The sequence below is a fragment of the Neopelma chrysocephalum genome, unplaced genomic scaffold, assembly GCF_003984885.1.
Source record: "Neopelma chrysocephalum unplaced genomic scaffold, ASM398488v2 Primary Assembly neopelma1_22b, whole genome shotgun sequence".
In the NCBI taxonomy this organism is placed as follows: domain Eukaryota; kingdom Metazoa; phylum Chordata; class Aves; order Passeriformes; family Pipridae; genus Neopelma; species Neopelma chrysocephalum.
Window position 1 is genome coordinate 1478020 of NW_020897690.1, and position 27786 is coordinate 1505805.

At 36.1% G+C, this 27786-nt stretch overlaps 1 protein-coding gene across 2 annotated transcripts; it reads right to left on the bottom strand.

Annotated features, from left to right (window-relative positions):
* Window positions 1-27510, bottom strand: TMX3 (thioredoxin related transmembrane protein 3). Of its 2 annotated transcripts, XM_027677942.1 has the most exons (16): window positions 27426-27510; window positions 27125-27179; window positions 22891-22930; window positions 21565-21688; window positions 18400-18445; window positions 16789-16869; window positions 15359-15458; window positions 15021-15098; window positions 12750-12816; window positions 10940-11038; window positions 8650-8707; window positions 7904-7957; window positions 7666-7722; window positions 4149-4278; window positions 1895-1963; window positions 1-731 (listed from the first exon to the last, which is right to left on the bottom strand). In XM_027677942.1, exons 1-16 carry the CDS (start codon window positions 27472-27474, stop codon window positions 465-467), a joined length of 1374 nt encoding a protein of 457 aa, XP_027533743.1. In that variant the 5' UTR covers window positions 27475-27510; the 3' UTR covers window positions 1-464. The 2 variants fall into 2 exon arrangements, with proteins under 2 accessions (XP_027533743.1, XP_027533754.1); XM_027677953.1 differs by lacking the exon at window positions 1-731 and having other exon boundaries at window positions 1940-2055.
* Between the last annotated feature and the right edge of the window lie 276 nt (window positions 27511-27786).

Sequence of the window (27786 nt, forward strand, 5' to 3'; positions counted from 1 at the left end):
AACAGGTATAAGATGTGACTTCTTAGAAAAATCATAATTTGTCTTTAGCTATCAGGCTCTGAAAGACTTCACAGCTCTCTTCATCTTTCTTAGTTTTCAGCCTTAATTTTATGTGAATGAGTGCTTAGCTGGGCTATACTAGTAGCAGTTCATCACATACAGTAAGGCCAAGTAACATGATCTCACTGTTCTGGGAACGAACAATTCAAAAGTCTTTCAAAAATGGTATAGAATTGTACCTGTAGATTTCTTCAGTTTAAGTTGCTCTTTGTTAATCTAATAAGGACAATTAAGAGAACATCCTTTTTTTTTTCTGTCAATTTCTCAGAAAATTTGAATACATGCAAGTCAAAACTACCATAATGCAGACAAAACGGTCCTCTTTCATGAAGATCATCAATAAATGAAAACCTTCAATAAATAAATCTATTTGGAAATTCTAGAGAATTCTTCTGCTAAACAAGTTAGTCTTTTTTCTTTTCCATTATGTCTTTCTGTTTAAGCTCTCCATCTGAAAGTTCTGTGTATTTTCCATTCTTTTCCTCCTCTTGTTCTTCCTCACTGCCTTCGTCTGTGAGCTCCCGATCGCCACTTTCCTTTTTAGCTCCCTCATGCTCAAACACCTCTCCATCTGTATCAGCTGTGCAGATTCCATAACACATAATGCTGATGACCCCCAGGGGCAACCCAAAGAGAAAGCATCCCAGCAGGGGTGAACTCTTGAACACAGACTGTTGAAACAGAAATTTGAAGTAGAAAACACTTTCAGTGAATAACAAAGTTACTGCATAACTTCTCTTATCACTCTGTGCATTTATTCAAAAATATCCAAAATGAGATTCAGTGGTTTTTCAGGGAGATGGGTAGGGTTTTTTGGGTTTTCTGCTTGCTTGGTTTGGGGTTTGGTTTTTGTATTGCTGTTGTTTTTGGGTTTTTTTTGGATTTTGTTTTGCTTTCTTCTGCAAAAATGACAAAGAGTCCTCAATTGCAACAATACCTACTATAAGTTTATAAAAAAATACTTAAAAATTCAAACATTACAATATTGCATTGGGGTAGTTAATGTTAACAGGTCAACAGCATATCCTATTCATTGTTTGAAGCTTCAGAAACAATTGTTCTAACAGTGTTACAAAAACACTTTTAAGGAACCAGATTCAGCTACTATTTGTGCCTCATTCTCAAAAATTTGAGTAATAAGGGATCAGCAGAAATGTTCTGTTACTGGACAGCTTCCTGTTGAAGAGTAGCTTAATGGCATGGGAACAAGTACTTATGGTTGCAGAAATTTATGGTTAAAAGTTGCACTTTCACAGAAGTAGAAGCCATTCATATAGAAACACGTAAGTTTCAATTTAAATTCACAGCACAGGTTTATTTGCTTGTGTAGGACAAGTGAAGAAATGGATTTGTGTATATCTTCAGTTAACAAAACTTTGTTAAGCATAATTAGCTTATAAGAAAGATGATACAAATATTTGTTTTAAACCTACACAAATAGTAGTATTTAATCCCTTTATGCTTTAATTAATTATAACAAAATTGTAACATTTCTCAGAACATGGAAGTGCTACCAGTTTCAGGAAAGGATGTCAAAGGGTCAAGGAAAAGATTTTGAATTTTCCCTGTTCTATCCCTTAAAATACTTGTCAGACATATAGAAAAGGACTGAAAAACTAAGAAATCAACTTATGTTGAATAATTATAAAATACAGTATTAAAATATTTATTCAAGAAGTTAATTTGGCTTAAATCTAATTTACATATACCTATAATAGATACACAATATATATAATATAAACCAACTTATATAAAAATATTTTTTAACCCTCTGAAAATATTTGTATCGTGATTGACAAGGGTACCATCTAATTTAATGAAAAATAAAACTTACCATTATAGTAGACTTGGCATCATAGATTATTCTCTTGATTCGTTGCAGAAGTCCATCACCACCCTGTGCCTGAAATTTCAAATGCAACCAAGTCAAAACTGCTGACACTTTTCAGTTATGATTCCAAAAGTTCATTCTTCAGACCTTGCAATCTTAAGTCCCTTTAGAAGGAAATGAAAAGTAATTATTCTTACATCTCATGATGCCCAGACACTCCAGTTTGTCAGACTTAGATAACTATTATTCAATAGTCTCATGAAAAAGTCTCTCACAATAGTTTTAAACAATCAGTGCCAACTTGAACAGTGGGCTGGCACTCACTCTTACCATAGAGAAACACTAACAAAAACTAGTAACTGTCCCAGTATAACATCAATAAAACTGCAGAGATCTTCTGAACTTTCCTGCAGCTACTGGATAGCCATTTATGGATTTTTGACAGCACAGTTAGAAAAAGCTAAGGACTAAGCAAAAAGAAGATATGAAGGTGCAATAAATAAAACTTGTGTCAAGCAATGACAGACTACACCTACACTGCCACCTAATTTAGCAGTGTTCAAAATAACTACACGAATCTAAGGGCAATCTGTCTGTTGAACAGGACTAGTTTTCACCTGTTGAGTTGCCAGACAAATAAAGTCCATTTTGCAAGTTAACTGATCAGCACCTGATCTGACCAAAACCCCTCAAATAGCAAAAAATTCCATGAAAATCAAACAGACTCAAAAAAGGTTACCTATAGGGCTTACAGAAAATACCAAGAAAGTCAAGGTGAATCATCCAACACTTCCCAAGGAAGGGAAGGGTGAAATGTGTGATTTCTCAGAAATTTCTCTGTGGCTCACAAAGTCTGCTTCCTATTAGCAGTTCACCAGCATACTTTGAAGACTGTCATTCCTCAACAGCCATACAATTTCTTGGGCAAAGAACATAGCCAATGTAGTGCCATTTCATGTCTGCAGACACCTTAGACAGCTTAAATGAAGGCACATCCTATATTTTTGTCTTGTATAGAGATGTGAATTTAGACCGACCTTTAATCATTCTAGCTGGAATACTGCAAACAAAAAATAGAAAGACCTAAGTGACAAAATAGCAGCAAACTGAGGCATCACAAATTAATTTCCTCACAATTAAAAACCAGCCAGAAATCAATTTCATTTGTTGTTTCAACCAAAAGGATATATTTAAATATAGTCTAGCATGTTAATAACATGATTCCACGCACTTAAAAAAGCGAGAACTAAAGAACAAAGAACTATCAAATAAATCATGGTAATACTCCTCACACTGCAACTGGAAGCATGGCCAGTGAAGTTATGAACAACAAGTAACTCCACCAACATTATGTTGCTACATCAATTTGTCAGATTAAATAAACCAAGGTACCCCATATGTCTGAAATGATCTTCAGCATTACTAGCCATTACCACGCAGTGACCTAAAACTGCTGATGTAATGGAAAGCAGGATTCAGCTTGCACAGTAAGCATTCTGCAGCAAGTTGGGGTTTAAACCAACACAGGTTTCTCCTGGGAGGCAGCCAAATTATTTGTTAGCACTGCTCCCCTTCATGGGAAAGCCTTCTACCCCCACAAGCAAAAATGAAAGCTCTGATCCATGATCTTTTCTCATCCACATAACATAGCCTTCTGTCTAACAAAGTATACTGAGGGAATAAATACTAAGAAATTATCCAAGCCATCAATTCCAGATGGATTTATTAACTTTGTTGTTTTAACAAAAGACAGTTCGACTTTCATTCTAGAGCAGATATGGGTAAGCTTGTGTCCATTTGTAACATAAAAAGCAAGTATATCACTGCTTTTTGAATCAGAACTTATCATTCATCCACCTATTGGATTTATTGATTTACCATCCAAAAGAAAGAGTACAGTTGAATTATGCACTAGAAGAAAAATTTTAAACAAATGCATTTAATGCAAACCAGGAGATAAATAATGAAATCTCCATTTACCAGTGCACCAGTACAAGGAACATCAAAAGAAGCCAACCGACATTATGCTATAAACAGAATAAACCTTGTTTTCTGCGAGAGGTTTTGCAGTCAGAACAGTAAGCAACAGCACAACTCCTGAATTCACAATCACATACTTGCTGCCAGCACACAAGACAATAAGACAGATAGGACAGGAAGATCAAACACATGACAGAGTAACCAAATCTTTTCCCTACTTTAGCATCTAAGGAAATAAACATCAACCAACATATTCCAAGTCACAATGAAGACTTACTTCAGCTGTACCATCCAAGATATTGTTAATAAACTGAACCATGTCTTCTGTGCTCTCAATGTGCCTATCTGGTAGAAAATACTGCTGATTGGAGGTATTCAATACAACAATAGTAGGGATTGTCAAGTCACTGGAAACATAAAACAGACAGTTTATATATTTAAAGAACTACCATGTAAAATATTGGAATTCAAGTAATTGCTACATAATTTAAAAGGATATCCATTAATCTTCACTTTCTCGTGTGTTCTTTATAGCAGTTCCTTAAAGGCAAGAGGGAAGGGAGAAGAGAATCACCTGAATGGTTATGTTTCTCATTAATATTTTTTTCCTTCACATCTGTGTCAGTGACACTATTGAAACTTTTTGCAATTTACGCACCCATAGTGACTGCAAATCAGGTACCTTACAACTTTCCAGTTAGTAAGAGATCACAGATAGTAGCCTTGTATGTGAAATGTATTAAGTGTTTTAGTGCACAAAGGTAGAAGTATGATTCAAAAATTTAATCCCATACAACCACGGTCTAATTGATCAGCTCTATTGATCAACCTCTGCCTGTCAAGTCAAAAGAATAAGACACACCAACAAAAGTTTTTCTACATCTCTTTTAGATATGGCAATGAGCTACAGTGTCTTTAAAGAACTATTACTCAGCAGCTAACCACATGCACAAGCACTGCCTAGGATCACAGAACTGGAAAGAAGAAAAAAGAAAAAAGGTTAGAAATTAACTCTGGACACAGCCCAGTTTAATCTTCTGTTCAATGTAGCACTAATTTCAAAATTACATCAGACTTAGGAAATTTTAGCACTGCTCAAGTATAGTGTACAACAAGAAAGATTTAAAATACATTAATTAAGCTTAAAAATCTCCTGTAGTCTCTGTCAATTTTCTACAATTCTGTCAATAATTAATTCAAATACTAGGTGGCTTTCCTTCACAGCAGAAGCAATGCAAACCTTGTTTTTCTATATTTTCACTCTTCTTTAATAGTGTCCCATCCACGTACATTTGTAATCCATGTAATATTGATGACGATTTCAGCTTTAACCATGACTATCAATCTATAATAAATTATCTATGAAAATATTGTTTAGCATTTACTCAAGATTGCTATTTTTCTTTGAAGTCATTGAAATTATCGTAAATTTTTTCTCACATTTTAGGTGTTTGGTTTTTTTTTTTAATTTAAATTAACATGCAAACCTAAAAGTGAAACAGTTTAATACCTAAACATGAAAACTTTCTAAACTTCTAGAAAGCTGAATACTTCAAGATCGTGTTCCCAGTACTCAAGTTGAAAGCATGGTGGCACCTCAGAAAATGTAAGGGCAACTACAGAAATAACAAAATGTCATCCTTTAAATGGAACTTTAAAAGCCCAACCAAACAAAATTTTTTCCACAGAGACAACTTGCAACATAAGATTCTCTAAGTATAATTTTCCCTTGACATTTTTAATCTGTATTTTTTAGAAAAACCCAAGAAATAAAAGTTGAAGGCACTGAAACCAAGTCGGGTGTTTTTGCAAGTGCCTAGTAACAAGTCAGCAACTTCTGCCAAAATACATCGTCCCAGCCAAAACAGAACAAGTTTTACTACTGGGATGCAGAAAGATTCATCAAAAAAACCCAACTAACCTCAAAACAAAACAAAACAAACAAAAAACTACCCAGTGTTTCTATTGCATTTAACAGTCCGGTAACTGATGTTCTTGGAGTTTACTGTAGAGCAGCTGAAAGACAACCTCCATATACAGATTCTATATGCTATACAGAGATTCATAAAAGCACATTTAACGTGTCTCTTCCAAGAACCGAGCAATTAATACTCTACATACACCTCTAGTTGATATTCTCAATGACACCTTAGCTTACTTCGCTTTCAGTAAGGTAAGTAATATTCTGTTTTCTTCTTTTGTGTGTAGTTTTAACCGTACCTTTTCTAACCCAACAAAAGTATGTTCATACACTGGTGAAAAGACAAAAGAACTATAATGTCTCCTAGTGGAGTTATAGCCAAGTTCATAAATGTACTTCTATCAGGGTCTACTAATTCTGTCCCTACAAATCATACAATATTTTGTCCTTTGTGAAAAAACAGAATTTGTTCCTATGTCCATCTGGCACAGTAAAAAACTATTCTGTGATACATTTCTCACTATTCAGGAGGCTTTTTCTATTTCCACTTGCCGCCATCTGGTGACAAACCAGAGCACTTGCAATATGGTTTTACTTGAATTATTCACGTATCCACAGGAAGAGCAGCTACTTGTAACACTGAACATAATTTGCTGCTTTCTTTTGCTGCTTTCCACTTACGCTTGAAATGTATACACTCTGTTTAGAAAACAATTAAAAGCCGGTGAATACTTGAGCAACAACTTTCCATATACTACAAATTATAAAGTCAGGCCTTTTGCAGATTCAGTTAAACAACCCAGCTGAACAGACCTTCCCATTAGATCACTACCACTCTAAGTGGCAGTTCTGTCTTCGTTCCCTTCATTTCCTTCCACCCAGGGATCTCATCTCCCTCCCCCCTACTTCTCTGCACATCAGTTCTGGTACTCAGCAGAGTAGAAGGAAAGAGGTTTAAGAGTTTTGTTGAATCAGCAAAATAACCTCCCTACGTGGCTAGACAAAAACCATTTTTCTGCCAGATAAACAAGCTGAAACAGCTCAGCAGACAGTCAGATGTAAGAGCCTGCACAGGAGAAGCAATTAATGAAGTGAGGAAGGTCTCACTTTTGGCAACTATAAAGCTCAATCACATTACTTGACTTCAACTCAGAGATAGTTGTTTTCAAATGAATTTTATTCAGGTCTTAATCTACAGACATCCTATAGAAATACAGATCTTATGCCTCCTGGGTCCCCATTAAGCTCCTAGAATCTTTAGGGGCATGAACATATGCTTTATTAACGCTTTGATACCCAAGAAAAGGATTTGGAAAACTTACAGAGCTGGCATGCAGACCTCCAGTTTTCCCTTCTTTCACTCCAAAGGCCAGAGGAGAACAAACAGCCAATGGTAAATGCCAGGAAACTTAACTCTCTAATTATGCATTTTTTTAGACAAGGATCATAACAAGGGCAACTGTCAAGTATCTTGTTAAACCACTTATATATTTCAAAATCTGCCATGTACATATCAAGAGCAGACAGCATCTTCCATGCATTTTATGCTTCTTCTCTACAGAAGCATACTTCTATGCATGTCTTAAAAATGCATCAAGAATGAAAATCCCACAATTCTAACAGTTATTAACTCAACAAAGCAGACCTAAAAGATAAGTTTGTCAATCAGTATTATCAGTAAGCCGAACTTCTAATATTAAATTATGCAGTTTAATTTAACATAAAACCGCTACTATGTTTCATGCTGAATTCTCAGGACAGTGATTTTTTTGAGCCATGAAAGCCAGGAATTCTTCATAAGATTATTTTTAATTAAATATATTTGGTAATGAATACAAGAGATAAAAGAAAATTCAAATAAGAATTTACTTACTCCATTAGTAAACTATTAATGTAATCATTTCCATCCATATGGCCAAACTGGAAATCCCTGTAAGAGAAATGGTGAAAAAAGCAATGATGAAAAAGAAAGCAGAATAGTGGATTTCAGCAAAAGTTTATCTTTGAATATTTTTCCTATAACCGGAGACACTCAGCAATGTAATTCAAAAAAGTGATGATCTAGAAGACAGTTCATTTAAGATATCAGAGTGAGTACCATATGTGCCTACCTGTGAAAGTGATCCCGATAATCTCTAGCGACTTCCTGAATAATGGACTTTAGTCTGGAGGCAAAAAGAAATAACATTGATAATCCAGGATACAGTTTTTCAAAATACAAACAATAAACATCGAGATTTCCCCAGAAAACAGCAAATTAGACCTCATGAGCAATGAGGATTAACAAAAAACACCTGGTTCATCGTGCTTGGTTCCTAAAGGTTTAAAATCCCATACACAGTACTTGAACAGCATTTTCTTAGTCTAATTACATATGCAACCAGAAATGGACAGAGGAAGGTCTTGTTCCTCTCAGTCTCAAACTCCAACCCCTTTTTAAATGTTCCACAAACAACTAATATGTAAGCATCACTACACTAATTTTTAATGCAAGTGAGCTGAAGTACAGTCATTTGTTTAAACTTACTAAGTTCATTTCAAAGTCATCTGAACTCAAGTACTCTCATCTAAAGGTGACACAATAGCTTTTAAAAGCTGTGAGATCATCGTTGGCTCCTGTGATCTCATTAACAAAGGGCAGAAGAGTGGGTCAGGAACTCCCATCATCTCATTGAACTCATATGTGCTTCAACTGAGCTATAAATTAAGTAAATTCAGGACACTAAGTCAGAAATTAGAGAACACGTGCAAGTTAAACCCACTCATTTAACATAGTATTTCTTAATAATTAAGAAACTTCTAAAGTTGTCATACCAGCACATTTCTCCCATAGTGTCACCCATACTCAGTTCTGTACCTGGTATGTTCCACTGAAGAGTTTTTATCATCAATGACTGCAATAGCCACAAGTTTTCCTAAAATAAGGAATAAAATTCTTGAAACCACTTAAAAAGAAACACACATTCTCAGATGGAAAATATGCCAACCTAGAAGAGTAGATACTCTCCAGGGACAGGAATTAGTTTTTAAGTATAAACCAATCTCAAAGCCAAAGAGCCTCTTCAAGCTAACCAAAATGTGGTTTTCTAAAAGCTACTGAAAATAAATGAAGATGTGGCTTAATGGCATACCACTAGCATTCTATGAAAAGCCTACCCTTAGAAAGAAGTTAAAAGGGAGGAAATAGATAAAAATTAATTACCTACTCAGGCTGCAATGTGCATATACCTAAATATGAGACTATGGAGACCTCTATTACATAATAGTAACTACAATCTGATTCTCAGTCACTGAATCACTATTGTAAGGATTTAGTAACGACTACTTTTCACACTATTAAAAATTTGGAGTATTATGGAAAAAAAAATTTGGAAAATTTACTGTCACAGCTCAGAATTCATTACATCATAAAAACAATTTAGTCCACAGACCTCTGTCAGAGGAGCTTAAAGGCCAACACCAAAATATATCGATTTTTCAGATTTACTTTGTGAAGTTTTTCTGATTAACAGAAAAAAATACCCAAAGACTCTAACGGTGAATCAGATCAAAGTGTGTTTAGAAAGCTGGCCAAAGGTTCTCCAGATCAAGCACTTCCTGCTAGGAAAGCAGATCAGCTAACAGTGTAGTCATCAGCCAGATTAACTAAAGCCTACAGAGTGCAGATTTGTTAATTCTCTTCAGATGCCATGATTCACTCAAAATCCTCCCCACCAAGACAATCTATTGCTCTGTTCCTACCTATCATCATGCTACAGGGAGTATTCTCCTCAAAAATAGAAAGTCACTTTTTTTCAAGTAATACTGAAGAGTTTTAAGGGCAAGAACCATGATTCATTCCCAGGCTTTCTTGTGAAACAGCAACAGCTTCTCCCCATCCCACTTCTTCCATACCTCAATTCTCACTTTTCCCCATTTCTTTCCTTACCCCAAGGAACTACCTCATCAATACACTAGGAGTCAACTACCTTTTAGACTGAAAAAGACAATGTAAACAAATTCCAGGTACACCAGCTTCTTTAAAGTAAATGATGGTTTCTTCATTGTATTAATAAAGTCAACATTTTTCTTTTTTGTAATTTGAGGAATTGTTAGACAAAAGTGTAACAGGAACAAATATATTACATTTAAAAAACTTGTAACTGCAGTTCTGTAAATAACCATTTAAAATGTAGGTGTAACAATATTAGCTTTATATGTGAGAACCTAGATGTTTCATAATCTTTAAAACCTGAAAGAACTCAATGCTGATTGAATATAAATATTTTGAAAGGGAATGTAGGTGATAAGATACCCTGACCTGGAAAAATCAACACTTACAGCATTTTTTATGATGCTTCAGGGTATGTATATCTTAAGAGCAGTACAGATTATTTGCCTATTCCAGAAGTCACTTGGCTGCAAAAATTTTTATTGGCCTGCAAAAAATTTTACTAGAGAAAAGCTGAAGTTTTCTGGGACAAGTCCCTTTTAGCACACGCTCCACTCCCTTCATATCTGTTTTAAAGATATCTAAATCCATTTGATGTAAGACATCTGAACCTGTCCATATGTGATACTTCTAAATTTAGTCACGGCAGTGAGGTCCTCAGGACGTAGGTTTGTTTAGAGTGACCTTCTCTTAGACGGATGGCCTTACAGGGCTGACGAGCTCCATCTGCCCGGGGAGTATCCCTGACCGGGAATCGAACCCGGGCCAGCGGATGCTGTGTCTCACCTAAAAAATCCATTGCGCAGGCTCGAAAGGCAAAAGACCTTTCCCAAAATCTTCGTTCGCGAAGACTGGCCATACTATAAAATTTAGTCATAAAATTCCCTGCAGGTATTCCAAGAGTTCGTATACAACTTACACAAAACCTAAGGTGCTCTTAAATTAAAAGTTCTACTAATTTTTCTGAATACCACAGGATTACACATACCAACTTCTATGTTGTGAGGAAAGGACTAGCGTAGGACAAGGCTGTGGATGAAACCTCTAGTCAACACAACAGGTCTCACCAACACCAACAAAAGACTGGCACTATCAACTTGAAGTCTGAAACTGATTAATTTCTGAGATTTAAAAACCACATTCTTAGTACTCTTTTAATTTTTCTTACTGTTTAGTACACAAGATGTCAAAGGGATTAGTGGTAGCAGCATCTCACCTGTATCTCCAAGTTCATACAGTGTAAAGCCATCAACATTAAGGTAGCCTTGAAACCTTTCTCTATTTATCCAGGATGACAAATCACCATCTTCATACTCTAACAAAAAAAAAAAAAACAAAAAACGAATGCTTTTTTTTTTTCATAAGGTAGGCCGTAATATTTACTATTTCAGTACTATAGAGGCAAACACTATTTTTTCTCCTTTTTTCCTTTTATTCTTCTTAAGTTATCACATGTTTCTGGACATTTTGGTTTTAAAACTTCTAAAGCAATTTTCAATTGTTGAAGAAAAAATGTGTTAGAGCAAAGTGTGAAAAGCTGATTTTTTTCCCCTAAACTCAATGATAAACAATACTGTATTAAAAGTTGTGACATAGTGCAGAAAGGAACAGCTTCAAACTCTGTTTTTAAAGGTGTATGTGTGCTTGTCATCAAGTTTCAAACAAAGTAAAGAGAGATAAAATTACAGAAAGCAGTATTTCTGAGACTTCTTAAATGAAACAAAGAAGTCAAGAAAAAGTAGATGCATCAACAGCACTGTGAATGTAAAGGAACAAATAGTCATGTATGACTCAGAATCAGTTATACTGAAGGCTAGTTTCATATGCTAGATGTTTTAATCCATAAGGAATCCAGTTCTAACACAGATCACCAACTAGATCTTATTCACAAGTAAAAAAGAAAAACATATATAAACATAATGTTGCATATTATGTGTACAATAAACAAATTCATATTATACAGGGTGATTTACCAATAACTTCAGGTAAACAATTATTTGCTATAAGATAGTAGCAAACAATTCCAAGGATAATGTTTCTCATAGGTCTGCATCAATTTCCCCTACTAAGGGGAAGAAAAAAAAACCCAAACCAAAATACCAGACAAGCTCAGAGCATTGAACTGGATTTTGCCAGAACTTTTTCTTATGGTAAGCTCAGTCATAACAGTTGGACATAATGACCTTATTCAGTCTCTTAAACTGCATCTTCATAATTTGTTTGACTTAAAATAATGTTTCTGGTACATTCTGAGACAGTAAAATTTTTATGAAGTAAATTAGAAGCCTGTATCATTATGCATTTCGCATTTGTTTTAAAAGGTACGGAAAAAGTAAGCAGGCAACACAGCAAAAGGCAATTGAGAAGTGTTTCTCTTACAAGCTTTCTTTCTCCAGGATTGCTAAAAACATAAAAAAATTTAAATGCAAATCAAGGAGGCTAGAGAGCAAATTTTTATCTGGAGGCAACAGACTGAAGAGGAAGACAAGCACATTCCTTCTGTGAAGTCACAAAGAATATCCTTGATGGCCAATCTGGAGCATTTTGCCATGGTACTACTTATTCTCAGAAATGAAAACTGCAGAATGATCTTCTGAGTGATACGTTTTCAACTTACAGTAAATCTCGTTAACTGTTTGAAACTGTAAATTCATCGAATGTGTGATTCCTCTTCAGTAAGTTTTCTTCTATTTTGTGTATGATGAATTACAACAGTGAGAGAAAGAATAACTTTTATAAGTACATTAATGCCAGCAAATAATAATATTGGAAGCTACATCTTACTTGTAACACAAAGCAAACATCATCACTTCTACTTTAGTATTCCTAAAACAAATGCCTTGCATTTTGTGGCATAAGAACTAATTATTTTTTTCTCTTCTCCTTCCTGAAGGACTTGCTACTTATTCTAAAACTGGGGAATTTCCCAGAACCCCAACATAACCTTCAAAAAAATCCCACCTCTTCCAGTTTCTCCATATATACTTTAAATATCTTTTCTTAAGGTAATGTCCACTTTTACTTACCATCATAAACAAAGTAAGTTCCATCTTTGAAGACCATAACAGCAGGCAATTCAGGCAATGTGACATACTGAAAGAGTTGGTTTTCAATTAATCCATGAAAGATTAAAAATGTTTAAACAGACAAACTAAAAAATCTGAAAATATGGAAACGCAGTCCTTGGGAAAATCTCTAAGTACACTTAAATATTTTCTGTCTAAATTTACTAAAATACATTTATCAGCTTCTGCATATTAAAAGTAACACAACATCAATGTAGTTTTGAGAGGTAGATCTCACAAAGCATAAATGAAACAGGATTTTTTACTCGTATCTCCAGTAGCATGAAGAATATTTTATGAGTTGGACATGAACTTTAGATAGGAGATTGTAAACTTGAGGGTTTTATCAATTATGGCCCCTGTTCCCAATCTGTGCTGTTATCAGCATACCTGTCATACTGCTATTTCTTCTAACTGTACAGTAAAATAGTAATACTGATAAGATGTCCCACTAAATCTCGGCTATTTCTTGTGGTTCAGACTGATGGGAATATAAAGAAACAGCTTCAGAAGACAAGGCTGCATACAGACCTAATTTAGGCAAAAAGAACAAAGAAAGCCTGCATTACCATGTTAAACATGATATTTAGGATGGTCAGCAACATACTAAAAAAAGAGGTGTAGAAACCTTTCTCTTGGAACTTAAAGAATCTCATTCACCTCACATTTTCAGTGAACTGCCATAGAAGATATACTGCATCTACTCCTGACTGCTTGCTACCATTCAAAGTCAAAATTCTAATGGCACTTGTGGTTAAAAAAGAACTGTGTCATGAGCATACTTTTAATTATGTTGGCTGAATTGCCTACTGATATGTTTGAGAAAGGTAAGAACTGCATCACTCCCAAACAACATGCCTTCTGTAATCGTTCTGCATTATCTGTCTTGGAAATAAATGTAAAAGCAGTAGGTTTACAATGTAACAGCTGATACAAATGAGCAAGAAGAAAAGTCTAAGTGATGCTTTTGTTCTCTTATTTTAAACATAGTTTTACATCTTTAAAGGACAAATCAATCTGTGTACAGATTACGGCTCGCAAAAGACACCTGAAGCTTGGAACAATATTACCTAAGGTGACAAAACAAAGCCTAACAGTGAACACCGTTATGCAAAGGCTCATTACAACTCTAGCACTCAGTAATTTCATAGTATTTTTGCTTCTCTCCATAGAATATTACTACTTCAGCTTAATGACAATGGGGAAATTACCTTCCGTGAAAAAAAAAAAGCTCACTGCTTACACCAGTAAGATCATAGAATCTCAAAGACTTTGAGCCTTTTACACTCTTTCCACTGCACAATTGAACAGTACTTTTCTTGCTCAGGGGGGTTGAAGTGCAAATAGCAATATTCAAATTAAGGTGGCCTTTGATACAAGGCTTCTGGAAATCTAACAATCCACTATTTAAAATGAGTATGTTCTACATATGATGTTGGAAAATGCAGCTGCCTAAAAAAAAAAAAAAAAAAAAAGCCAACAAATTATGCTAGTTCTCACCCTGCTAATCCCAAACTAATTTCCAAGTCACGTTTTATCAGGCACGGAGTAGACTTAGGTCCCACTTGGAGATACCAATAAATGAAACAGCCTCTTGATTTTGCTTCAACAGGTAAGCATCAATGATTAGACTAACAACAGTAATACCATTTTTTTCCACCCTTGTGATTAACTGTCAATATTTTCCTTGTTACAGACTCCTCCAAAGAGCCACATGAGAATTCTGCAGCCAGTAGACTGGATCCATTGATCCCCAGGCAGACTAATGTTCTGATCACCTGTACTGTACAAGACAAAAATAACTTACCTCTTCACTTACTTTTCTGATTACTAAGGTATCAGAAGTACTCCATGGCAAAGACCCCCAAATTAGTTTTAAAAGTGATTGGTGAAAGGACTGCCTGAAGTAACAAGAGTTGTACATTGGCTAAAAGTCCAAGTATCTACTTTCTTTAGCAGGTTGAACAGTCCAAATTGAGTTCCACATATCTTCTGATTAATTTTATTAATGTGACTGAACAATTAATTTGGCCAAAACAAAGCAGTGACATACTTGGTTTGTATTCTTTCCTCATATAGACCCAAAAATTATACATTTCAGTGTAATTACTCTGGAATCTATCAAAGCCAAATATACTGTAAGAAGCCATCTCTGTGCCATTGAAACAGTAAAATTACATATATGAGAACAACACCACTTCTGTAAAAATAGTAGGCATGGAGACAGCTTACCTCAGGCACCACATCTTCCGAGGCAGAAAAAAAGTACGTATAAACTATTAGTTCTGAAGCAACTTCAATGTATTTTTCCTGAAAAAATACAAACAATGTTTTTTAATTTCTGAACTTTTAGTATGGGTCAAATAAAAGCTTTATGACATACCTCATCTTCAAAGAGAAATTAGAAAATATGGGTTATGATACAAGATTGTAAAAACACTTAAATAAAAAAATTTAAAAAAAAGACCAAATGAATTTGTTACAAGCATACACTTCAGTCTTTTAAAAGATATTTTAAATTACTCTGTGAATAGCCAAAAGAAGTAACTTTACTTAATCAAGTTTCAAACCTTTAAAGGAGATTCACCACCAACATACACAAAAAGTACACGATGTCTCTTTTGCACATGCTCAAACATATGCTGGCTAGGAAGTGGCCTGATAAGAGGTCTGGGAGGGAAATAAAAACAAGAAAGAAAAATGTTAGTTTTTGCAACCTGCAAACCCAAACAAATAAAAATTGACAAGAAAATGTCATACGGTTTTTTGTGGTTTTTTTAAATTGAATTACACAATGCATATTAATTCAATTTTTCAATTTATTATTTTATTTTCAACTAAAAGGGAAAAGAAAAAAAGAAAAATCTCCCCCAAAATAATGTGTTATGTTCCTCAAATAGCACACTTAAATTTAAAACTCATATCTCAGTACAAAATGCTGCTACACTATAAACATGCATGCCATTTACTGGTCACAGAATCAGAGATTGAGCTGGACTGGAAGTGACCTTAAAGATCATCTGGTCCCAGCCTCCCACCATGGGCAGGGACACCTTCCATTAGACCAGGTTGCTCAAAGCCTCACCCAGCCTGGCCTTGAACACTTCCCAGGATGGGGCATCCTTACAGTAAAGAATTACATCTTACCACCCTTACAGTAAAGAATTTCTTCCTGATATTTAGTCTAAATCTATCCCCTTTATGTTTAAAACCATTGCTCCTTATCCTGTCAGTACAGACCCTGATAAAAAGTCTCTCTTCTTCTTTCTTATAAGACCTCTTAGTGAAAGGCCACAATAAGGTCTCTCTCATTTGAGAGATAAAATTCTGAATTTAAGCACAGCAGTTATGAAATGTGGTCTTAAATCTTAAAAAATTCTGATCCCTCAATATTCCTAAACTACAGACTTCTGAACAATAATGAATATTATTGTTCCTATACCAAAGCTTCTTAATTATTTTTTAGAATGGAGGAAAGAAATGTGACTCTTTTTTTCTCCCCAAAGTTTACTTGTCAATAACATTTTGAGGCCACAGGTCACTGTAAGGAAGAAAGCAAGAGCCAACAAAAATTGCTATGAACAATCCTGCCAAAGCATTTCCTTATGGTGCCTATGGCACACTTTTCAGAAGCACAACTTCGGAGCATGAAACATCTTCTGCCTTAGTAATGACGCCTGTCAGCCAACATTTAGATTGGCGTTCTTGTTTCTGACTTCCCTGAGCTTCATTTGTTCATAGTTTCCAGTACTCTGAAAAGCCCTTAGTTCTTGCACTGTAAAGAAGGTATTGTGGCTAGCCAGTCTCTCTGTAATCTCTCCATGCCACTCACCACCAGTCTCACATGACACATATAGTGATAGGCATCAATAACACATATAGTTTTTAACTTTGTGTCAGTATCTTGTTCTTTTTTAAACAGATTTAATTCCTGGTTAACCTCAAAATCCTATGTAAGTTTTAAGTCACCAGAATCAGTTTCACAGAAGAGCATACTTACCCTGCCACTCTATTAGCAAATTCAACTATATCATCTTTGGTTCTAGGTCCTCTATAGTTGTATGCCAAGTCACCTTTTAAGCTAGATAAATGGGAAAGACAAAAAAAAGAACAGAACTGAAATGACCTAAACTACATTTGTACATGCAGAATTACTCAATCTTCACAGTTTTATTATAGTCACCTTTTAGTGAGTGAGAAGCAAAAGAAGTGGTCAGCAAAATATAAAACCCAATAATGCAACACAATGCAATTATGCAGTAAAAAATTATTTACACGGTACCTGATTTATTGACTTTTTGAAATAATTAGCATTCTTTTACATTTATTTTTCTAGTGCACAGCAGTCATTTACTCTGTAAGCACACAGATAACTTAGAACATTTGCTTATGACTGTATAAAAAAATCCCACCCCAGATCCAAATCAAACCCCAAACACTCAACATTTATACTACTGAGGTATTAGCCTTTATAAAAGACAAACATATAAACTTCTTTTTTTTTTTTTTTATAATTGAAAGGTATCAAATAACCTGCAAAACCTTCCAAATGTATGTATTAAATTAAGCTTACACGAAGTGTTGGTCAGCTTATGGTACTCTGCTGACAGGGGATGTAGCGCACTTGCATTATTAGAGTATTCTAGTAAGTTTTACTAATTCTAACAGGCTTTCTTTAAATCTATATAGGTTTAGGAAACTCACAGGAAAGAAGTAATGATAAAGTGAGTTTTCAATGCCTCTATATGCCAATAAAATTTTTCATCTTTAAAGATTAATAAGCTAAATATCTCTTGTTGCCTTCTTGTCACTTTGACAAGATTCGTTATTATATATTATGAGTATTATTTGCTTAAAAAATAACCTGCTAAAACCCCCAGTCTGTTCACAGTAAAAAGTACCCAAAATTACTGAGTCTTTATTTAATATGACCTTGTACTGGACTATAAACTACATGTGTTATAAGTAAGTACATAGAATATCATTATGGATTGATATTTTCCTATAATTTTTGTCCTCCACTGTCTTTTTTAAATTAGGTGAAGAAAAAAGTCTACATATACTTCTCTTGTTAAACAACTTTTCTCACCCTTCACCCTACACAGTAACTACTACTGTCATTTACATAAGGTTTTTAAGGTACATGGGAGAGAAGAGAGAAGTAATTGAAAATAAGAAAATTCAATCAGCAGCTTACAAGAAGTTAACAGGAAGACTCAGCTATGACTCTAAAGATGTCACATCAAATGGAGGAAGAAATTCCTTTTTATAATAGTTGTGTGTATATATATTTGAAAGACATATTTTTGTACACATTCTACATAACTGCATCGAAAACAGCAGTTAAATGAAGTCCAATTTGTTAACTTGTCTATTAAGAATTCTGTTTCTAAATAAGATGATGGATATGACTGAATTTCACAGCAAAACAGTCCAGTAGAAATCAAAGACAATGCCACCATGAGATAGTGAAGTGGTTTTTTGGGGTTTTTCTTGGTTTGGGTTTTACAGGTTTTTTATGATTGGTTTGAACTTTTTAAATGAACAGGGCTATGTTTTCTTTAGTGTCATCAAACCAGTGTTAGAAATTCAATAGGAATCATCAACTTACAGCTTAATTGTTGGATAGCCTCGTACACCAAATTCAGATGCAATACCTGAAAGAAATGTTAATGCCAAAGTGAACCAAGACTTTCTTGCTCTCCTACCTTAATCTTTAAACATAGTTTACTGTTCAAGCCACAATAACAAATGAAAGAACTCCCACTTAGTTTAATATGAATTATTTTACTTGCTTTCAAGAAGCTGCTGTTATTAAGCTACTAAATTTTGGACCTCTTAAAGAAGTGCTGAAGGGTCCCAGTATAGGCTCTCAATTCATATGCCACAACTCAAATGCCATGAGAATCCTCTAAATAGACATGCTTGACCTGTTCTAACCAAAGGTAGCACGCATTTTAAAATACATACACAATTGACTGGAAATACTAGAGGCAAGAATTAAGCATCAAGGATGTACAATAGTAAATAGTAATGCTTGAAAGAAATACAAGATATATGACATATAGTCATATGCTACAGTAATGCCTAACAACAGAAGTGCAGTATCATACTGCAGTAGTTACAGAAAAGGTTTCACATCTGCATTCTGCAGACATAAATGAACCTCACCAGACACAGACACTTTCTAAGCAATCAGTTATTTACCTGCTGCTTACTAAAGTGGTGAAAAGCAAAACAACTGCAGAACTTTTTCTCCCACCTCAGGTTTGTTTAAAAGCTTGTATCTTCCTACCATCTGTTATAAGAGTACAATTTGCAACCACCCTTCCACTTGTGAACATAGCAACTACCACCTTAAACTATACTTTCCAGTCAATTCAGTGTTTTCCAAAAGTTAAACTAAGTAGTCTTCAAAAAAGGCTAAAATTAAGTATAAAATTCTGACAACACTTGTGCAATTCCCTATTGAGTAACAATTCCTGCACTCAAAAAGCATGAAGAGTCAATACCTATAACATTCTGAAGCCACCAACAATACATCAGAGCAAGCAGATGTGGGAGGACTTGTGTGCAGGGTTCTCAGTAACAGTTTAGGAATTGTGACCCTAAGGTTGCTTGCCTGGATCAGTACCTTATTGCACAGCACTGCAAATAAAACTAGCAGCTCACCTACAGGCATCTTAGTCAAAGATGACTGTTCTAAGAAATATGTGCACTAGGATCAATTTTATTCTGATCCTTTCCTCTCACAGCTCTACTACATAGACTTAAAATCCATTAAAATGTATATTAGAACATTCAATCACAAGAGCTGACAACAGTTTATTTCTCCTTGTACAGCTCTCATGTATGGACAGGAGAACTAGAAAACAGACAATTTTTAATACATTATTTTTAAACCTCCCAGCCTTGGAGATTACCAAAATTCTCTCAGCATCCTGGAAGTCACATACTATTTACACCATCACCTCCACTTCTTGATATAAAGAACGCAGTACAGGCAAACAGCAGCAGTTGTGGCAGCCTGAAGTGTGATGTGTTTCTACTCTCATTACATTCAGGTGACTTTGAGGCACACCCCCCTGAAAATTCAACTGATAACACAACAAGTGACCTCTCTGTTGATAAAACTCCTGTGTCCTCATAATGCAGAGCTACCTGAGGCAACACTTACTGGATGATTTATACGTTCATCTGTGATTTCAGCTCTCTGACAACAAGCTACCCAGAGTTCAGATTTTTCACACTACTTCCTATTCCAACTAGGAACACGAACTATGCAGAGCCAACAATTCATGTTCCTTCCTGGTTACATGTCCACAAGTTCCAGCTGCATTTCCTTCTGATATTCTCAAGACTGAATTACTTTGATTTCATACAATCTTTAGATTGGAAAGATATCAAGCAGAACTGACTTGAGCTTTTCATACCCAGATGTTATAAAATTTCCACTTTCAAAATAAAAGTGCAAAACTATTTCAAGAGATATTGGACGCTCTATTTTCTAAAACTGGTAACAAATCTGAGTAGAAAGACTTTTCCAGGGCACAAAGGAACCCTTGCAGCTTTCGGTAATTTTTATATATGCAAAACTGAATTATAGAACTAAAATAATGTGCCAGTTCTGTTCTAGGTATAAAATATAAGAATTTAGCATCAGGATGACAGATGCAAATATTTCAGGGTAAGAGTTCATACAATTTATATGATTTAGAATTTTATATATCTGACTGGAAAGCTAGAGATCCATGAAGTGAACTTGAAACTTCTAATGCTCCAGACTTACTATAGCAAATAAGTATCTTTAAGATGAAACAAAATTTCTACAGTTTTACAGAAAAAGCTACATACAATAAATTGGTGTTTGAGACAAAATCATTTTGATCTCAAAAGACCAAACTCTGCTACAGGTAAGCACAGAAAAACTGGAATATCACTCAAAAAAGTATTCTGCATAATATTTTAGGCAAATACAACAAAGTTGAATAACCAGATTTAATGGGGATTAATTAAAAATGTTACATGTATTTACAAAATTTTATTACATATAGATCTCAATTGGGCCCCACTCCCCCCAGTGCCTTCCCTCTTAAATATCCTCCTGGTTCAACACAGATTTAAGTGAAATGACAATAAACAAGCATATGAAAACAATGAAAATACTGCTGAGCATTCAACAACCCTCTCACATCTACCCAAACCACTTTTCTGAATACCTAAAGTTTTGGGTTTTCTCTGAGAAGGTCAATACATAGGAAAAGTAAAAAAGAAAGCGTTAGAGCTAAATTTGGTTCTTCAAGAAGACATTTACAGAGAAACATGGGAAGAAATTGGCTCAAGAGTAAATTCAAAGATTTCAGCAGGCTTTCTGTAACAGCTGAAGGACCGATTACCCGCAAAGAATAACAGCAAGAACACAAAGCACTTCTCCAACAGTAATACAAGGAACTTAAAACTGGATGCTGTCAAGAGACGCAGCACATAAAATGCTTATATAAGTACTCTAAGAGGCATATCAAAAGCAGATCTTTGAAAAGCTTTTACCTTCCATTTGTCAGGAAGAACTCCCTACACAAGCAGAAACAAATGTGATAAAAACTGCATACTACAGCAAGTTGTCACTTTTAGAAAGAAAAAGATCGGGAAATTGTTCTCCAATGACTGTTTGCATACTTGTGCTATAATACAGAACAGAAGAATAACTAAATGAAAAAAACTAACAGTCTCAAAATAGAGTCTGCAATGAAATTACCCCTAACCAAACCATACTTACTAGAAAAGGAAGTTGCATCCATCTTCCCAACTTTTACTGGAGAGCCCATGTTTCTCATTTCTATGCCCACTTCATTCCACACAGGCTCTAGTTTCTTGCAGTGGCCACACCAAGGTGCATAAAACTGAGAAGCAAAAACATTTTAAAAAAAATAAGTTAGTAGAAGTTGATTCTGCAATTAATCCTCAAATCATTAGCAAGGCTTATTTTCCAGTCATGGTTCTCCTTATGGCTTAATAAAATTGCAAGTTAATTACAAGGCTAGCATGACATACAGCATTTATGATTTGGTCCTACTTTTAATATGAAAGCACAAGTTTGAAAAGAATACATTAAATTGTTGCACTATTACATGATTTCTTATTTAAAAATAGACTGTGTGGTAACATTTTTAAAAATCTTTTGGAAAATTTTCCTCTTTTTATGGAAAGATAAAAGATCATGTAAACAATCTATCCAGGAATATGTCAACATCTGTCAATAGGGGAAGGGCAATAGATACTATACCTACTTCCCCAAGTTGTCCTCTGGATTTTGGTTCTTCAGCAACTACTTTTATAGAAGCACAGTGAAAAACCTGATCCCATTTTCTCAGGACCAAGCAGAGCTGAGAGACTTTATTTCACCTTTCTGCCTGTCTTGCTGCAACACCTCAGTGAAATTAATAGGGAAGACATCGATGCTTTGGTATAACAAGATCAGGTTACAACCTGACAAAGCTGAATTTTGTTTTGTTATACTTTACTGATAACTCTGAATCAGCACATTTAGTTTTTCCCCAGTCAAAAATAACAAATCTGAATAATACAATTTTGAGCATTACAGTACGTACTTAGGTGAGATAAAAGGAATTTTACCTCATCCACAAACAAGCTCAATCTTTTTAGCAATTCCTTGTCCCTGAAATAAGGAGCACCGAAACTTTCCAAATAAGTTAGAAAAGTAAATGAAGCCTTTCATGTATTTGATCTTGCAGTGCTAATAAACGTCCAGAACACAAATTAACCGGTATAATTAGAGAATGGAACCATAACAATTTTAAAAAGAGGTTATCACCTCCTGATTGTGTTAGGTAACCTGCTTTCTTTTTTTAAGGACTGCAAAATATAGGATGAAGCCTATCTGCATGCAGTATTCAGCCTATTCCTGGTTCACCCTGAACAATATAGATTGCTTTTCTATCCTGTCAGAATTACTGTAATGAAATTTTTCTGCATCATGCACAATTTTCTAAATGATGAAACAGCCTTACTACAAAGTGTAGCATTGTACATCCTATCTTTTGATTTCCACTAGCAGATCTTCCCATTTTTCTCATATACTCACATCTACGAGCCAAATATCATCTTTACGGTTTTCTTTAAACCTAAAAAGGGAAAAAATGAAATCAACAAATCACGTATCTGAAAATAAAACAGTGAAGTGCATACGTGAAACAGGTAAAATCCACAATTAAGATTCTTTCTTTGGGTGTGAAGAAACAGAGGAGATAATATTTTCTAGTATTAACAATGCCCCTGCACATGATACCACACACACAGATGTAGGTTCCTATAATTACTCCCCAAGACAAAAAAAACCAAAACAAAAGAAAACAAAACAACAACAACAAAAAAAACCCAGAACAAACAAAAAATAAGAATACATACAAAAGACATTTGATTATCATATGTATTTTAAGGGGAAGAAGTATTTTGCAGTTGTCTTAGTGATATTAAATATTGTACACTTGTATTTTTACAGATCAACTAATACAGACTCTTAGAGCATAGGTTTACACTGTTAATCCTAGCTTTACTGAATGTAAACTAAATAAATTATCTCTAATATTAACACACAAAGCAATTTTAGTTCAACCTCCTTTAACATTTTACTATAGGTGTGTCAGTTTATGGCTTTATTGAAGTTGCACACAAGAATCCAACTTACTGGAATAAAAATGTTCAAGTGATTGATAAAAACCAGAGATACACAAGTACTATTGAATATTCTTAATGTTAGACAAATGACATTTAAGTGAATTGACTAGCTTTATTAATTGTAAATCTGTCACTAAATGCTAAAACCTCTAAAATAAAAATAGAACATGATAAATCAAAGGTCTTTGCTACCTTCCAAAATGTTGCTTACACATTTCACTGAACTGTTGTCACTACATGATAATATGAATTATTGCATTACTTAACGATTTCTATGTAGATAAATAACTAAGCCAGAAATTCAATGTAAGGTTTATTTCTGTAAGACAGGCTTCATAAAAGTGACTAGGACTGGGACTAATGTCACATGCTATAACATACATGATACAACATTCTTACTGCAACACTCCTATTGCAAAAAGAAATTAATATTTTTATATAATTATGTAGTCTGTGATCTACACTCTAAAATCCAATTAACAGAAGTTATAGCCCAACTCACCAATTCCCAATACACAGCATGCCTATAAATGGCTCACAGGTAGTAAGCAGAATCAGAGAACATTTACTATATTTCATTTAAAGCTGAACCTGTAATAGTCCATAATGGTCTTGAAGAAATACTAATGCTGTTGTTGGCTTACTGTTTGAAAGAAACAATTCAGAAATCATGAATACAATCTAATTACAGTGCTAAGTGTTTGAAACTTGGAAATGCAGCATTTCACTGGTAAATCCAGCCTTTTTTATTGATGGCATAACAAGGCTGCAATGCCTGTACAGCAGGAAAGGTATTTGCAGCAACTAACATAAAACTGCTCTAGGAGAGCAGCATTTTTAAGTCACAAAATTGCTTAGTTGAGCAACTCACTAAAAATTTACTTCACCATGCTATAGAGCTAATGAAAGAACCAGTTAGAGTCTGGCATCTCTTGAGAACTCTAACAGAGCTACAGCTAACTTCTAATTACGATGTTAAATAATTGGTTATGATGCAAGAGGCAGAAAGCAGTTACTGAATCATAAGATCCTGGCTGTGCTTCAATTTAGAATATCACTTTTCCTTTCAAAAGAAGAATTTACAATTAATTGTTCTCCTCCCTCTGCCACAGTACAACTGTTATAGGAGATTGCAAAGAACATTACAGCACTGAGGAAGGTAGAATGAAATCTTACAAAACCAGCGGACAGCAATGAAAAAAGGAAAAGAAAGGAAACGTCTGGAAGCTGAATATTCCAATGGAATCTAATAACTTTGGCCTAAAGTAACATAAAAAAACCCATAGTTTTTACAATAATAAATTTCATTCACAAGCACCTAATTAATCAACTGCCACAGAAACTAAAATTTCAAGTGTGACAAAAACCCAACTATCAAAACTCACTCTAATTTTGGTAATGTCAATGACTAAATTATAGACAATATTAAGAAAGTTCAATATACCACTGAACGAAAACAGAAGTCTCTGTATGAAAGAGTATTCAAGCATTCTATGAAGGTGCTATTCCTAGGACCTAGAAATATATTTTCAGTTGTAACATTTCAGTGCCTCTTTTTAAATGAGTTGTGCAATCAATCCCCTGTCAGCTGATAGACACAATCACATTGATGGAAAGGTGTTGCACATCCTTGAATCAAAATTATTTGTCTCAAATACATATGTCTTCCAAACTACGTGATCAAATGTTCTCTCAACCTCCACTTAAACCAAGCACCTCACTTAATCATGAACAGTTAAAAGAAACCAGCATGAAGCAAAACTGAAAACCAAACCCACAATTACAAGGGCCTTCAACCAACACAGCTGATGTGTTTATTCCTTGCTGTCTTGATTCTCACTCCCTTTGCACCGTTTCTTATGCTTCTGATCCTGCGTTGAGCCACCAATGCATCCTCACAGAGAGAAAAATATTTCCCTTTTTAATTAGGTTACTTAACTGCTTCATTATCACACTAGAAGAAGTGCACAAACATTGCAAGATGAATACTGATCTGAGGCAGCAGATCAGCAGCACAAGCCAATAGGTACCACAGCTTTTATTCTGCATCCATTCCATAGCCCAGCTGGGTGATACTGAGTACCTTGTACCTCTGTTAGTTCTGCTCTGTGACTTCTTTTCCCATATCCTGCAAACTTGGGAAAGGGACACGCATCTTGTACTAGCTGGCATTGTTTACAACTACCAGAATTCAAATAAAACCCAAAGCTTTCAGCAACAGCAAAAAGTCCATTAAGTTTAGGTATCTATCAAATGGAAAATTTGAAATTTCACCAGTCACTGCTCCCAGGTTTGTTTTTTTAAAATTGTTATCCTGATCTTTTTCACCATTTGCCGATTAGTTAAAAAAGAAAAAAAAGACACAAAAAAACCCCTGTCCTGAACAACTCATCAATTCTTACTCCCAACTGCAAAGACAGATATCTATAGTTTTGTAGTTGAAAAATCCAAGCGTTGTAAACTAGAATTTTCTTTTATCAGCTATTTAAAAAGTTATGTGACTACAGATTTATGTTTTCTCATCCAAAACTGTAAATGCATTTAAATTCACACCTGTACAAACATGATATGGGAATGTGATGCAGGAACACAGATATATTCACTTAGCCTATCTTCAGTCCTTGAAAATACAAGTCACGTAATTTATGTCAGGTAATTTTTTTGGAGCAACAGCACCTACGTAACCACCAAACTGCTTAAGCAAGGCAGTACAGGAGCAATGACACTACACAACCAGCTTAATGGCAGCATTGCCCATTTCAACTACTGCAGAGTCTCAGGGCTAATTCTGCTGTAAAGGCATGTTTTTACACTGGAATGTAACTGGCACTTCAAGCAGTCATGAACTAGTCCTCCAATCCTCCTTCTCTTTTCCGTTTCTGGCCATGCATGAATGCACTTATACTCGTTCTCCCAGCCCCTTGTGGCAGCCATGCAGCAAACTCTAATGAAGAACTTGGTTAAACACAATCAGCTTTTACCTGGGGCAGGCACGAATACACCACTATATTTACACTACCAAAAAGCAAAAAAGAACAAGGAACTCCAAGAACACTTCTGGCAACACTACCTGCAATAACAGCTTTAAAAGCATCTGAAAAATTAAATTGTTCCTCAAGTTCATTAACCGAACCTATTTAATAGGTGAGACTGAGGGAAGGCCTCATCACGGTCTACAGCTTCTTCACGAGGGGATGGAGAGTGGCAGACACTGATTTCGTGTCTGAGGTGACTCGAGGGAATGGCCTGAAGTAGTGTTAGGGGAGGTTTACGTTGGGTATTAGAAAAAGGTTCTTCACCCAGAGAGGGTGGTTGGGCACAGGAACAGGCTCCCCAGGGAAGAGGTCACAGCACCAAGCCTGACGGAGTTCCAGAAGCATTTGGACGATACTCTCAGTCACATGGTGTGATTTTTGGGGCTATCCTGCATAGGGTCAGGAGCTGGACTTCAGAGCTTGTGGGTTCCCTCTAGCACAGAACATTCGATGATACTTCAGGCCACAATCTTTCTGCCATTACTGCTGAGAAAAAGGCAAACTTTTCCAGTGCAGCTTTCTTGACAAGCACAAAGTCTGGGGTCATGTTCCCCGCAAGAACACAAGCACTATTTAGGCCATAAGGCAGGACACCCCAGTACTTACGACTCATCCAGATCCTTCACAAAACCCGCGCCTGACGCCACCACATGTGCCACCACTGCGAGGCAAGGAGAAGCGTTCCGTGAGTGATGTCCGACGCACCCCGGGGCTCTCACCCACGCCAGCTGACAGGCTCACCGCGCTGACAGCCGCCCCTCCTCCCTCGACCCTGGCCCCTCTCGCCTCCAGCGCTTCCCCACAGCCCAGCCCGCCCCGCACCTCCTGCCCTGCTCCCAGCCTCACCGCTTTTACCTCCCTCTACCCCCGCCCCACCCCGGAGGAGCTGCTGCCGCTCGCCCATCACCTGCCGCCCAGAGGAGGCCCTGCGTCCGCGCGCCCGCCGCCGCTGCCATGTTCCCGGGAGCCGCGGCACGGCCGGAACGGGAAGCGCCGACCTTTCCCCACTGCGCACGCGCGGAGGCCACGGGCGAGGGGCGGGAGGTGGTGGCGGCTTTGGGGGCGCTTCTCGCAGGCGGGGGCTGTGGGTCTGGCTGAGGGCACGGTGACCCCCACGGTCCGGCCCGGCCCGGGGGTCTCCGCGCCGCCAAAGGGCGCCCTTGGAGGCAGCGAGGAGGGAGGCGAGTGTGACACCGTGACACGGGGACGGGACGCGGCGCGGGTGGACATTGTCATCTCCCCGGTGGGGAGACTCGTTCAGTTGGATC